General features: G+C 39.0%; 1 protein-coding gene across 3 annotated transcripts; it reads right to left on the bottom strand.

Moving 5' to 3' along the window:
• Window positions 1-14: 14 nt before the first annotated feature.
• Window positions 15-12901, bottom strand: LOC137745748 (uncharacterized). 3 transcript variants are annotated; one of them, XR_015954118.1, is made up of 18 exons: window positions 12143-12599; window positions 11809-11878; window positions 10800-11459; window positions 10567-10713; window positions 10339-10452; window positions 10042-10100; window positions 9675-9741; window positions 9469-9520; window positions 9273-9365; window positions 9050-9133; window positions 8529-8941; window positions 7807-7868; window positions 7373-7442; window positions 6624-6704; window positions 6438-6539; window positions 5998-6119; window positions 542-615; window positions 15-385 (listed from the first exon to the last, which is right to left on the bottom strand). XR_015954118.1 is itself a non-coding variant. In XM_068485750.2 (18 exons), the coding sequence occupies exons 1-18, from the start codon at window positions 12187-12189 to the stop codon at window positions 344-346; spliced, it is 2364 nt and encodes a 787-aa protein (XP_068341851.2). In that variant the 5' UTR covers window positions 12190-12901; the 3' UTR covers window positions 15-343. The 3 variants fall into 3 exon arrangements, 2 of the variants coding, with proteins under 2 accessions (XP_068341851.2, XP_088537356.1); XM_068485750.2 differs by having other exon boundaries at window positions 542-620; window positions 12143-12901; XM_088681230.1 differs by having other exon boundaries at window positions 542-620; window positions 10800-11479; window positions 12143-12639.
• Between the last annotated feature and the right edge of the window lie 3032 nt (window positions 12902-15933).

The raw sequence follows: 15933 nt of genomic DNA, 5'->3' as shown, positions 1-15933 counted from the left end.
AAGAATGTTCCAGCTTGCTGATAACGTCGATGATATCATTAACAGAGGCCAAAACTGATTTTAAACGTCACTATTGTAAACAAATGACTCTTAAACAGGAGAACTAATATGCTTTACATTTTGACTGTCTAGGGGTGAACCGAACCCACTACTGAAAATTGACAAGTTTACAGATCGATGGCTTTCCTCAGTCACCATTATATAAATACAAAGACGAAAGCAAACGAAGATGTACATAGGCAGCAGCAGTTTCAATCTCTATTTCATGGCAATGAAAGTGGCATCCATCACTTTTCCACTAACTGGTCTTTCCCTTCTTCGCCGGTTTAATCCCTGGGACTTCTCAGTCTCTCTGTTGATTCGGTGATTTCAGATCACTGGATCCCTGTAAAAAAAGGGAGTGGGGGGTTACACACAGAAATCAAAACAGGGTTTAGAAGCATGCATCGGGTTAAGACTAGAAGAACCTTGGATCAACTAGGTCGTGGTATGAAAATAACGGGCACCTAGCGATCAATACAGAAAATGTAGAACTATATACCTTATTTCTGTCACCCCAACCAAGTCCAAATGGTAGAATGCCCATCTTTTTTGTGGAGTTTCCCTGTGTGTTAGCTGCCCTGCAAACCACTTTAGCTTGATAAGCTACTGCCAGAGAAATATATGGCCCAGTAGCGCAACCAATGAATATGACAGACATTATGCGTATACAGCCCCAATAGTGTACTAAGAGTCTTAAGAGTAACGGGAGAGATGACAGACTGCAAATTTTCATTGTTAAACCGAAAGAGATGATGGATTGTGAGTTTTCATTGTTAAACCGTAAAAGGGATTATGAATGAACATATACAACAACTGTATTGAAAGTCCTCTGGGTATATTGTATATTATCTGTGTAATAGGGTTTGTGTCAACCCTAGTAGTGCTTTATCTAGTTGTATAAGTGTCTTATCTGGTTGGCAGCTCCTTAATTCAAGGAGCTTAATTATGTATAAGAGTCTTATCTTGTTGGCAGCTGGTTGGCAGCTCCTTAATTCAAGGAGCTTAATTATATTTCCTATGCCGACTTCTCAGCTTGATTCAAGGAAGTTCTAGGTTAGAGTCTTGAGTGTTGAGTGTAGTTTGCAACTCACTCAAACTCCTCTATATATTTGTATCATGTTTCTGGTCCTGGAAGACAACAAAATACAAAATACACAAACTTCAAAAGTTAACATGGTATCAGAGCAGGCATCCCTCTGAAGCCTGTCTTTGAATATCTTACGTTGTGATTTCTCTTCAGCAAAACTATGGCTGATGAGCATTCGGAGGAAGAGAGCATCATTGCTTCTCCTTCCACTCACATCTCTGAAATGGATATCAATCCAAATCAACGACTTAGTTCAGTGTTACTGAATGAGTTCAACTATTTACCGTGGGCAAGAGCGGTTAGTCTCGCACTAGGTGGAAGATCCAAATTGGGTTTCATCGATGGCAGTTTTCCTGCTCCTGGAGTCACTTCTCCTGAATATGGAGGGTGGCTTTGCAAAGATCAGCTGGTCATGTCATGGCTGCTTAATTCCATGGAAAGGAAGATTGCTGAGATCTTCAGCTATTCCGAGTCGTCACTCACTCTCTGGACAACAGTGAAGGAGATGTATGGTAATCAAAATAATTCTGCCCGCATTTTTCAACTCAAGAAGGATATCTCCAGCGTTCAACAAGAAGGTAAAACCTTTGTTCAACATCTTGGCTCTCTAAGAAGCATGTGGAATGAGCTGGATGTCTATAGACCTCACACCACTGATCCCACGGTGCTTCTTAAAAGAACTGAAGAAGATAAGATATTTCAATTGCTGTCTAGTCTGAGCTTAGACTATGGGGATTTGAGAAGCCATATCCTCATGAATCCTGAGCTACCATCCTTCACTAGCATTTGTGCAACCATCCAACGTGAGGAAGTAAGAAGAAAAGTCATGAACAATGGTACAAAAACCATTGTGACTGAAGCTAGGGCGTATCTGACAAATGAAAAAAGATACAAAGGAAAAAACCCCCATCTAAAGTGCCTACACTGTGACAACATCGGGCATGTGAGAGATAAGTGCTGGATTCTCCATCCAAAACTTAAGCCAGATTTCATGAAGGACAAAACCACGCAGAAGACAAGTCGAGCACATCCTCGTGCCAACACCTCATCATCTTCATCTTTCAACAGTTCTAATCCATACAAACAGTTCACTGCAAATCCTGTTACTCTTATAAATGAATTCGCAGCCTATCTCCATCAAAAGAAGGGTAGGGAAGATCGTGCTGCTGAACATGAAGATGGAAGTACCTCGGCATTGCTTGGCAAGTTTGCTGGTTTCCTGGCTGATGCTGATCGCTTACCTCAACAAGGCATGAAAGGTATCATGAATGCTTTCAAAACTGCTCTTAAAATGAATGAGTTGCATGATTTTTGGGTTGTAGATTCAGGTGCCACAGATCACATGACTAATCAAGTGTCAAAATTGCATAAATTCGAGAAACTTCATAAACCATCACATGTGTCTGTAGCTAATGGTGAAGGTGCTAGGATTGTAGGCAAGGGAAAAATTCACTTGATATTTGATCAAATAGAGTCCATGGCCTTATACGTGCCTTCGTTTCCATTCCAACTTCTCTCAGTAGGAAAAATCACAAATTCCTTAAACTGCTTAGCCATTTTTTCACCAGAAAATGTCATTTTTCAGGATCTTGTCACCAAGAGGAAGATTGGTGAGGGATTTTACCTAGATGGTCTCTATTACATCTCGAAAAGCTCTCCCAGTGGATTACAAGCAAAGTCTATACCCGTACATGTCTCCATTCAAGACCAGTTTTTGTGGCACCAGCGATTAGCACACCCATCTCAACATGTTTTGTCCACATTGTTTCCAGATTTAGACAAAGAACAAATTCATTGTGAAACTTGCCACATGTCAAAGGTAACAAAGCTACCCCTTCGTTCATCTTTGTCTAGAGTTTTTCATCTTTTTGAACTTGTACACTCGGATGTATGGGGACCAACTAGTGAGTCTTTTGATGGTTACAAATATTTCATAACCTTTGTTGATGACTATGCAAGAGCAACTTGGTTATATTTGTTAAAATCAAAGAGTGAAGTGATGGAAGTGTTTAAAAGACTTTCATAGTCTTGTTAAAAATCATTTTTCCTCTCAAATCAAAACTCTAAGGTCTGATAATGGCACCGAATACATGTCCCAAGTCATGACTCAATATTTGAGCAACAATGGCATCATGCATCAAACTAGTTGTGTTGGCACACCTCAACAAAATGGTATTGCCGAGAGAAAAAATCGAGATCTCCTTGAAAAAACTAGGTCATTGATGTTTCAAATGAATGTACCTAAACGTTTTTGGTCTCAAAGTGTTATGGCAGCCACTTACCTAATCAACAGGTTACCTAGCAGGGTTTTGGGGTTCAAATCACCAATGGAAATTGTAAAGAACAGAAAAATAGACCTGTCACACCTTAAAGTCTTTGGATGCATTTGTTTTGTCCATGTTCAGTCCTTGCATCGAGACAAACTTGACCTGAGAGCAACCAAATGCATTTTCCTTGGTTACTCATCCACAGAAAAGGGATACAAATGTTACAATCCACAACTTAAGAGGTTAATTGTTTCCAAGGATGTCAGATTTCATGAAACTAACCCTTATTACAGCCAAGCTCTGGATAGTTCAAGTGAGGGGGAGAATTACTTGGATTTGTTTCCATTGCCAAGAACTGAAATCCTTGCCATTGAAGTACCTGATGCAATGGGGCCTGTTCATCACACAAATATCCCTACTGAAAATGACAACCAAGCCTCAAGTAATGATACCAACAATTCTGAATCAATCCACAGTATTGCTCCTGAGGAATCATCCTACGAGTTGCAATCGACTGCACCTCGACGCAATCCTACTCGTGAAAGACATCCTCCAACAAGACTGCAAGACTTTGTCACTTACAAACCAAGACATCCACTGTCCCACTACGTATCCTATCACAAAATGTCTCCTAAACACACTGCTTTCCTGTGTACTATATCTGAGCATGTTGAGCCTCAGTCATTCCAAGAAGCAAATCAATCACCAGTTTGGCAGCAAGCCATGCAAGATGAACTGCATGCCCTTGATCAACACAAAACCTGGAGCATTGAGACACTGCCTAAGGGAAAGAAGACAGTAGGTTGCAGGTGGATATACAAGGTTAAATTCAACTCAGATGGATCCATAGAAAGACACAAGGCAAGATTAGTGGCTCGTGGCTTTACTCAAACATTTGATGTGGACTACAAAGAAACATTTGCCCCTGTTGCAAAGATGAAATCTGTAAGAGTACTCCTTTCAGTTGCTGTTAACAAAGGATGGCCTATGTTTCAAATGGACGTAAAGAACGCCTTCTTACATGGTGAGCTTGAAGAAGAAGTCTTCATGAGGTTACCCCCAGGCCATCCTCAAAGTCATGAACCTGATCTTGTGTGCAGATTGCACAAATCAATTTATGGTCTTAAACAGTCACCAAGAGCTTGGTATGCCAAGCTAAGTTCAGTCCTCACAACGGTTGGTTTTAAAAGAAGCAATGCAGACTCTTCATTGTTCGTACGCACGGGCACTGCTGGGAAACTGGTCGTTCTTGTCTATGTCGATGATTTAATCATCACAGGAGACAACATGGATGAAATAACTAAGCTCAAGCATTCACTGCAACAACGTTTTGCCATCAAAGATCTTGGCATACTTAGATATTTTCTTGGCATCGAAATGGCTACCTCTCCCAAGGGTTTCTTTCTCAGCCAACGGAAATATGTTCTGGACCTTCTCAAGGAAGCAAACATGAGTGATGCTAAACCTGTCAATACACCCCTTGACACGAAACTCAAACTTAGCTTGGAAGGGCAACCACTGCCCAACATCAGCTATTATCAGCGTCTTGTGGGTAAGCTGATCTACTTGACTATTACAAGGCCTGACATAGCCTATTCAGTAAGCATTGCTAGCCAATTTATGCACTCTCCCACCATGGAGCATTTTAATCTTGTCAAGAGACTACTTCGGTATCTCAAAGGTTCAATAGGTCGTGGCATCATCATGAAAAAGAATGAGAGCACTGAGATCACAGGTTATTGTGATGCTGATTGGGTTGGCAACTCTATTGATCGTAAGTCTACAACGGGGTATTGCACATTTGTGGGAGGCAATCTTGTTACCTGGAAAAGTAAAAAGCAAGCCGTAGTTGCTCGATCCAGCACTGAGGCTGAATATCGCGCCATGGCATCTACTGCCTGTGAACTAATATGGCTGAAAGGTTTGCTGTGCGACTTAGGTGTCTCTACTACTCAGTCCATGTCTCTTTTCTGTGATAACCAAGCGGCAATGCACATTGCGTCCAACCCCGTCTTCCACGAGAGAACCAATCACATCGAAGTTGATTGCCACTATGTCCGTGCACAGGTACAATCACAGGTCATCAAAACTCATTTTGTCAAGAGCTACGATCAACTCGCAGACCTATTCACTAAACCTTTAGCATCACCTCAGTTTCAGCGGCTTCTCGGCAAGCTTGGATCCATCAACCTCCTGGATCCAGCTTGAGGGGGAGTATTGAAAGTCCTCTGGGTATATTGTATATTATCTGTGTAATAGGGTTTGTGTCAACCCTAGTAGTGCTTTATCTAGTTGTATAAGTGTCTTATCTGGTTGGCAGCTCCTTAATTCAAGGAGCTTAATTATGTATAAGAGTCTTATCTTGTTGGCAGCTGGTTGGCAGCTCCTTAATTCAAGGAGCTTAATTATATTTCCTATGCCGACTTCTCAGCTTGATTCAAGGAAGTTCTAGGTTAGAGTCTTGAGTGTTGAGTGTAGTTTGCAACTCACTCAAACTCCTCTATATATTTGTATCATGTTTCTGTTCCTGGAGGACAACAAAATACAAAATACACAAACTGGGACTGTATAACATACCGAAAAACAAATATTTTCACGTACCTTGGAGAAAGCGCTTTGGCTTGACCAGATTCATATTGCAATGTAGCCTCCAACATTGATTCCGCCACTTTTACTTTCTTTTCCATCTCAGTAAGTGAAGACATGGCTTTCTCATATTTTTCCTGCATATACGGCATTCCATTGAGAAATAGATATGTTCATGTTTTGCGAAGATGGAAAAATGCAACATCCAGATTGTGAACTCTGGAGTTTGCCAAGAAACGAAAGTAACACTTAGCTGTCTCACTCAGGCATTTTTCACTGTCATGCACTTTACAGAAATATATGGGTTTCTTAGAAAACTAAAATGATAATGATCCGACAATCTTTTTCCCAACAAAGAGCAAGAAAACCTCCACAATGAAAGGAGATGGCTTCAAGATATAAGATGCTACCCATATGCACACTAATATCAGGATATCATGGAAAAATAAAGGCACCTGAAGCACATTAACTGCACTTTTCTGAGCAGCTGCTTCTTGCTCGGCACTCACTCGGGCATCTTCAGTTACCTTTTGCTCTTGTTCCAACCACATCAAGACCTGGACAGGAAAAAATAAAATAAAAACAAGTGATCTTCCCTCTGCTCTCCTCCACGCCAAATTAGAAAACAAGTAAATTTAAACCTTAAGCATTGCAGTCTCTTGCTCTGTCTTATCCGCAAGGGCTTGCCGTAGCTCAGCCACCTCTTGCTCCAACTGCTCAACCTGCAGGACCATGAGGATATGCTAAATACCATCTCAAGATGTAGATGAAAGCAAATATTTTGTAGTTAAAATTTTTAAAGCATTTTCACTTGGGATCCAGATCTCCCCCCTTTCTTTTCTGACAATCTTGAGGTTCTGGATGCAATCAATTCTACGGTTAGGATTGAAATAGCGTCGTTTGAGGTGGATAAAATAAATTACAACTCCTTATTCACTTCCATGTTTATGATGAGCATACACAAGGTTGTTTAAGGTGAGGTAATGAAAACACAAAATGCAACCTCTCTCTCACCTGGTAACCGAAAGGCTAAACACCGCAATTCATCATTACTGTCGAACCTATTTCGAATAATGTAAATTCAGAAGATTGAAGATAACCCAACTATTTATCCGTTGCTCCAGAACATAATCCGTAGAAACTAGCATAGACGTCACACCTATATATTAGAGTACATGATTGATCCTAAATGCTTATTCATCAATAAGTTTTGTACTGCTGGATAAGGGGTTTAACTAAAGATACTGTAAAACATCACCATATTTAGGCAAATAATTGTACAGATTTCTTCAACATGAAACAATAGGCAAACATAACAGATTTCTTCGAAATGGAACATCAGGAAAACATAATACTAGAAGAAAGTCAGCTACATCAACAGCAGAATTACCCTTGTGGTTAACTCTCGTCGATTATCGAGCTTGACCATCTCCATAAGTGCTGTCTCCAACTCCTCAGCCCTGGAAAGAACATGAATCACGAACAGAGCCTTAATCGTTATTTCGAAAGGCATACAATCACAATAATCCGGGCAAAAGGGCGATTGAAAATGAAAATTGATGGCCATCTATGGATGTTTATGGGTGCCTTTTGATCTTTGAGTCAAAGACTAATTGTCAATTATAAAACTCGTAATTTAGAGAGCTAGGCATGAGAGTAATCCTTTGAAGTTTCACATTGAAGATGGCAAAAGGAAAGAAATGCAATTAGTGAAAGAAAACAACGGCAACAAAAAAATCAAACACGATATGAGATTCTAGAAATGACTAGAAAAACCACCTAAAAATGTAGAACTTTAAACTCGTAAACTAAGTAGCAGGTCACCTGAGTACAGCAGATCTTTTCTCCTCCAGCACCCTGCATACCTCAACCTTCAACCAATCGACCTGCACAAGAGCTGTTAATCATTGAAATTTAAACAAGAAATAGCAGAGGAGTAGCTTATATCTTTCAAAAAATTAAAAGTGAAGAACCACTACGATAACCTATAGCCAAAAAGTTCAGTCAGGTCATTTAGGTTGTAAAATGGAAAGGATGAGACGCCTCCAATGAGAAAAACTATGAGGGGTCTAAAAAGCAACCATCACAACCACATCTCAACATAGAGTTTACATAGCACAGCCAGGGGTGGAGCCACTAAGGGACCAGAGTGGTCCTGCGGTGTAAGAAATTTCCCGGTGGCTCCAAGCCTGCAATTGTCATGAGACATGAGGAAGACGGATTGTTCCTCATGAAGAAGTTGAGTGGAACCACATTGTTGTCTTCTCATTCTAGCAATTTTTTTGTTTTTCATTGTAGTTTAATGAACAGTGATTTTGTAGATGGGGTAAAAAAATGGAAGTTTTAACGAAAAGCCCGCAGTACTGTTCACTTTAACGAAAAACCACATTTTTACACTAAAAAGTCAATCCTGGTACTATTCACTTTACCCTTTATTTTGTCCTTATCGTTAAAACTCAAAGTTTTCAAGCCCTTTTCATTAATTTTCCTTAAAATATAATGCACATCAAGAAATATGTTAGGCAAAGGTGCGAAGCGAAAACAACCTGATCATGAAGATCCGGTAAAGAATCTCCTTCTGATACAGATAGGCCACTAACACTAAGGAATTCATCCAGATTAGAAGAGCCAGATTTCGAGCGAGATACATCTCCATCTGTACTTCCTTCAGTAGGACTTTTCTCTTCTATTATACTCGGATCTTGCTTAAAACTATACAGCTTAGATGCAAGCCCTTTGGAATCTTTCCAAGCCTGACCCTTTTTAGATCTTTCCCCGACAATTGCTAACACAGATGGTCGATGCTTCTGTCTCAACTCTTGCAATCTACTTTCAGTTATAGCCAAAAAACCCATGCAAGCAGTCAAAACGAGCTGGCTGCTATCGAATGTTGAGCCAACAAGGGACTGCAACAAAGTAATAGCATCTCCTGCATCCTTAGTGGTAACTATCGCCGGCCCTGCACGAGCATATAAACAATAAAATGGCATTTCTAGTGATAAATTGCAAAGACAATAAAATCATATCTACTATGAATTTATGCATTAGTAGAACTGCATCAAGGTACCATATAACTCCATCAGTGCTAGTGCCGTTCGAAATAGCATAACACGATTTCCTTCAAACAGAAGCACATCCCAAACTCGAATAACTGAGGATCAAAGGAAGCAACAAGAAGGTAGATATTTTAGAAAAATATGATTTCAGACTGGTTCTTGAAACTGAGAACTAAAGAGACCGATTATTTAAAGTTTTTAAACAACTCCGAACACATGCCACACAAATCTCACCACTTTCCCATGGAATCATATTTACAAATATGGAAAGGAACCAAGGTCCAATGATCCATCCCACTTGGACTCCTAAGAAATCCAGATGATTCACTGCCACAAGCATAGCGGGAGCGGGATGAGAACCACACTGCTTCGTGTATGGTAAAGAACCAAAAGTTAGGATTATTAAGATGATTATTAGAAGTATACAAACCCAATTTTGGAAATCTTTCTCGCACCAAATCCTCAAATACTAGTTGGTCCACCTGACAAAACAGAATAATTAATTTTCATGAAGATTAGTTATAACTGAATCCTCCATGAGTATTACAACTGTTGGAAGTGTGATAAAATAAATTGGTGAATCAGAATGGAATCATATATAATTTTTCCCAAGAACTCTAAACCGTGAAATCACACCTGAGCTTCTATCATTTCCTCGGTATAGTAGCCATCAAAGTAGTCGTCAATTATACCAACCAAAGCCCTTAAAGAAACAAAAGAAACAGTTTAAAAGTGAGCCGGCTTATCATAGAACATCTGTATACAAATTGGTAAAGAATTGAGATGATGTAGTGTTCACAGTTCACCGAGACTATTGCCTTCAGCAAATATCGACAACTCTTTCAACACATTTTTGCGTAATCAAAACAGAAATAAAAACATGCTATGTTCCATAGGTCACCAATGCACAATGCAGAAGTTACTAGAGAGCATCGATTTCATTAGAATTAGAAGAAAAACATACAGTCGGCAGAGATCGGGGATATGAGCTCGGAAAACCTACCAAAAGGCATTTTCCTCAGGCATCAGAAGTAACAACAACCCTGCAAAAAAATTCATTGCCTGCACATATTTTAGTACCAAAGTAATAATACAAATACAGTAATAACTAAGACACTTATCATTTTTGACAAAAAGTCATTGCAAAGAAACAAGGAACCATTGGGATTTAGAAGGTAATTTTTCCCTTGGGTGTGGGGGCTCCAGGCCAAAACACAAAAGGACTTTCCATGCGAAGATAAAATGAGAAATCCATTCAAACAAATGCACAATAGAATGTTAAAAGAATTGGACCAATTACCTGGCAATACCCAACAGAGGGGTTATGACGAGCATAAGCTAAAAGCAAACGCCTCAGTGAATTACGACCATTCTCATTCAATGCAGGATGTCCTGGAAATGTACGAGGTATGTCCTGCAATAAAATGAAACATTTAGTTCAGGGAGAAACCCAGATTGCAGTACAAAGCAAAAGAAGTAGCACCTACGAATTAAAACGATAAAGTCCAAGGCACATGCATCTATTGACCTTCTCAATCTGCCTTCTCCATTTTCTGGGAATACCAGATGAGTTGTCATTATCCATGCTTTCACTAGTATTTGCTTCTTGAGCCAGCAAGTTATGGTAATATTTCTCCACCCGGCGAGCCTTGACACCTACAAAAGCTTGCCATACCTTCAATGGAAAGATTTAGAAAACATTGCACTTCATCTCAAACAAGTAATTTGGTAAATCAATCAAGTTGAAAGTATCGGTTTCACCTCTCCCCTGAGATCCCTTGGCACTCCACCATGAACAAGAGACTCGAGTTCTAGTTTCCAAGGAAAGAAAGGCTCTGGAGGGTTCCCATTAACCTTAGTTTCCTCTGTCCCAGCATCAACAGCCTCTTCTGTCCCAACGACTTTCACACTGTCGGATTGTCCATCACTTACAGAATTTTCTGCACTTAAGGCGTTCTTACTTTCATTAAAAGCATCGTCAAGACAAATTTTATCCTCACAGTCATCCTCAGAAGCCACTCCTGAAGAAGCTGCTTCTTCTATGGATGGAAGATGGTCTTTATTCCCAATTATCTGCTCATCTTTCATATTTCTTCCCTTCCTGACACGAACACTCATCATATTTTCAATAGAACTAAGAGATGATCTAATGAGAATCCACGTTTGGACCTTAGATTTCTCTGTTTCTTCTGAAAGTTTAAGCTCCTTTTCTGGATGTCTTTCTAATGAACTATTAGAAACAGATTTCTTACTAATTGTATCATTCCCTTCCTCACCACTCTCAGACACTGTCCCTGCTTTCTGCTCAGTAGCTTTAGCCTGCAATTCGTCTTTACTTGCCTCAGGAGAGCACGATTGAGAAGACTTCTCTATATTTTCAAGGAAGTACTTCCATGTATTTGATCTTTCCTCTTCCTCTTCCTGATACCATAAATATATCACTAAACTGAACAGTCAATATTTCCTTCTTTTAGCCCTTTGGGTATGTTCATTTCGACGAAAATACTATTTCAACAGAAAAAGATGTCCTCGAAAAATAAATTGTGAAGCCCCCATGTTTGTCATGTCACTCTAGTTCTCTATGAAGTGTAAAGTTGATCTAAAATCATATCTTCCTCCGAATTTTAGTAAATAATCCCATAACAATCACAGATGATATCAGTTTAAAGTCAAAACAATGTCCTTTTTCCACATCTCTACATATTGAATGTTAAAACAGTTACAAAGTCATTTCAATACCACAAGATGCGCACAAAGAAAACAAATTTACCTTGTAGATGTTCGAGTACTCTCTATATTTTTGTACATGTTGAGGTCTCAAAGCAAATCCATAGGAGTCCCTGTCGACATCAAATTCTCTATGAATGTCTTCAATACAAAATATAACAACAATTTAACAGGTCTAATATCTAAGATTCCATGACAAAACCAACAAATACGCCATGCATTTAACATCTACAAGCATTAAACCATAGAGAGGAGGGAAAAGGTGGTTTGGGGGGTGGTGGAGAGAGATCATAAAGGTTGAATTTTCCCAGCATTGAGAATAAACTTAGACTGGTTAACAACCGAATATGGAATAAGTTTCTAGAAATTCTACGGACCTGGAATCAGCCTCCAACGATCGCTTACTCAACAAGGACAATAACATGCTTCACAATGAGTTAAAATTCTACTGCCCATAGCTTTCATTTTCTTTACAACCAAACTCGGAAATTCTAAACGTTCCCGCTACATTACACACTCGAAGAAAAACAAAAATCAAATATCCACATTACACATTATGTATTCGCACAAACCCTAACACCCCTTGAACACCACCGGTTACCACACAAACTCATCAAAATTCAAGATCAGCCAATCCTGCACCTCGTCAAATTCAATGCCAACCAATCCTCCAGCAGAATCGAAAACTTTCAACAGAAAAAAAAAAATGTTGAATTAAATTCTACAGCTGAAATTCGAGAAATAAAAACAAAAGATTGTCGATCCACAATTGCAACGAAACAGAAGAATATGGTTGTCAAATGACTCGGTCACCCTGTGTTTCGAAGTATCAGCAAGAAGAAGGATTTAGAGATTAAGCCTAATACATATAATTAGTTACAGAAATGCGGAAAATTAGGGTTATATAACACGTTGAGAAACGAGAAAATTCAAGAGCGCGTAGCATTTACCACCTGGGCTTTGGAGCGTGGAGGCCGTTGGACCTCTGTTCCGCCATTGTAGTTCGGAGAGATAAGAGAGAGACATTCGAGTTCAGGCGTTTGATTCGGAGAGATATAAATAAGAGAGCCGGTTCGTTTGATTACTCTGAAACGGAAACTTGGGCAAACGTTTCTCTGTGTCTCTCTCGTGTCAGTGAGTCAGTGAGGGTGTGGAAGCTAAGCGCTCCTGCATGGACATGGAGACGTTGAAACTGCAAGTTTGTTGGTCACGTGAGCTTTTAGCGGGACTTGGAGGGAAGATGAAGTAAACTACTGCCTACTCCAAGTCGGATGCAGCTCCTCTTTGCTTTTTTTTTTTTTTTAATACCATGATTTATTTTACTAAATTAATATTCAAATGCAGCTCCTCTTTGCTTTTTTTTTTTTTTAATACCATGATTTATTTTACTAAATTAATATTCAACTCGTCATCCATGAGATTCAAATTTAAAATGTCTCTTAGTTTTACGTGTATTCACATAAAAGTAAAAATTAACAGTCGTGCACCTCCTCCTCTGTAGATTTAGGGTTAGGGTTTTGGTAGTTATATATGTTGAATTGTAAGTATATAGCTAATTAGGAAATAAGTTGTGTATCAATGTGTATTCATTTGAGTTAAAATACCAAGTGTGCAGCTCTATTGTAGTAAGGCAAATAATGTCAGGTGTAATAATCCTAGCAACTAGCTAGATGAAGGGCTGAGATTGTTTTTGTAATGAGAGAGAATCCACCTTGGATTCTAACAGTTATGTAAGCACTGAATGTGTGAATTGAAGTGAGAAAGATGAAATGAATATGTTTTGCTAGTTTTTTTTGCAGAGAGTGAGAATCCTTTTGAAAATTCTTCCATTGTTATCTTTCTCATTCTTTGTTCTTCGATTGTTCATCTCATAACCAGATTTTAAAACCAAATCTCAACATGGCCTTATAGCCATGTTCGATCATTTGAATTTGGGCGTAAAATTGTGAATTTTCAAAGCTAAATTGAACCTCACTCAAAGCTTGATGAAGGTCACCTGAACTCCGTTACCATCTAAGAAGAGTATTCAACTTATTCGGACTAAAGATGTCTGAATCTAGAGGCTCGGAAGTGAGAACTCCAATTTTCTCAGGTGAGAACTACCAGTTCTAGATAATCAAGATGGTGTTGATCTTCAAATCACATGGGTTGTGGAATCTGGTTGAAAAGGGAGTTATAACTCTCAATTCGAAGAAGAAAAAAAAAGAAGGTTGACGGATCATCGGAGGATGAGGGAGATGATGAAATGGCTGCTGAGTTGATGAAATATGCAAAGGCTTTAGGAATTATTCAGAATGCAGCCTCCGATCAAATTTTTTCCTCGAATTGCCAATGCTGAATCGGCTAAGATGGCATAAGATCTAATATATAGAGAGTATCATGGTGGTGATCACGTGAGGTCTGTAACATTGCAAAATCTTAGACTTGAGTTTGAATATGCGAAAATGCGTGATGATGAAACTCTATATGGATACCTTACTAGACTAAATGATTTGATTAATCAAATGAAAACATTTGGTGAAGTTCTTTCTAATGAGAGACTTGTGCATAAGGTTTTGATTAGTCTTAGTAAGCCATATGATCCTATATGCCTGGTTATTAAGAATACAAAATGTTTGGAAACTGTAGAATTGCAGGAGGTTATTGCAATTTTGAAGAGCCAAGAACAACGGTTCGATTTGCACAATGTTGACACAAATGAGAGAGCTTTTGCCTTACTCTTTGTGTATCCAAAAGAACAAAACAAAAGTGGTGCTCATTCTGGTTCATCCAGATTTCAGAAAAATTGGAATCCTAAGGGCAAGAAATGGGAATCAAAACCAAGTTTCAACAGAGATTTTCTGTGAATAATTACCAGAATGTGAATTCATCTCAATCAATGAGCAAAGAGGTTACAAAGTCTCAGTGCAAGGTGTGTTCTAAGTACCACTTTGGTGAGTGCAAACACAAAGGGAAACTCAAATGCTTCAATTGTGATAAGTTTGGGCATTGGGCTAGAGAGTGTACTACAACAAAGGCAGTGCAAAAGGAAAATCATGCAAACCAAGTGGAAGTGTTTGGAAATCTGTTCTATGCCAACAATGCAACTACTGAGACTAAAGTAAATGGAGAATGGTACATTGACAGTGGTTGTAGCTACCATATGATAAGGAATTTGGAGCTTCTTGTTGATGTGAGAACCAACATTGCAGGCAAGGTTCAAATGCCAACTGGAGATCTTGTAAATGTTGCCAGAAGGAGATATTTTGTTATTGACACAAACAAGGGTAGAAAGTATGTTAGAGAAGTAATGTATCTTCCTGGTTTAAAAGAAAATTTGCTCACTGTTGGTCAAATGGATGAACATGGATATTTCTTGGTATTTGGTGGTGGAATGTGTAGTGTGTTTGATGGTCCATTATTGGATTGCTTAGTCATTAAAGTGAGGAAGAAAGTGAACAGATGTTATCCACTGACTCTATTACCTAAGAATCAAATTGCATTGAAAGCAAATGTCACTCATTCTACTGAGATTTGGCACAGGAGACTCGGAAATCTACATTGTGGTGGTCTCAAGCAATTGAGAGACAAAGACATGGTTCATAGATTACCCCAACTTGAAGATCATAATGGTGTCTATGAAGGCTGTCAATATGGGAAGCAACCTAGAGAAGAGTTTCCAAGAAATAAAGTGCAGAGGGCTAATGCTCCACTTGAACTCATTCATGTTGATCAATGTGGACCTGGGAAAAATGATTCAATTGTTGGAAATAAGTATTTCATGCTCTTGATAGATGATCTTACCAAATTGACTTGGGTTTATTTTCTAAGATACAAATTTGAAGCATTCAATTGTTTTAGAAAGTTCAAAGCTATGGAAAAATTGCAGAGTGGATTCAAGATTAAGTGTTTGAGAAGGGCAACATGTGAAAAGGGGTATAGGGTGTTTGATCCAATATCCAAGAAATTTGTCTTGTCAAGAGACATTGTCTTTGATGAAGAAGCTGCTTGGAATTGGGAGGAGAATTCAGATCAATTTTCTCCCACTGCTAGAAAATTTTCTTATGATGATGCTAGTGCTGAAAGAAATGAAAGTCTGGTGTTGTCTCCTGCATCACCTACATCACCTTCACCTAGAAGGGCTCTTGGTATTGGGGATTCTGGAACTCAGCCTAAGTCACTCACTTTA

This window comes from Pyrus communis, chromosome 12 (assembly GCF_041283825.1).
Source record: "Pyrus communis isolate YQ-2024b chromosome 12, ASM4128382v1, whole genome shotgun sequence".
Lineage (NCBI taxonomy): Eukaryota > Viridiplantae > Streptophyta > Magnoliopsida > Rosales > Rosaceae > Pyrus > Pyrus communis.
Note: the sequence above shows the minus strand (reverse complement) of the source record. Positions and strands in the feature narration are given on the sequence as shown.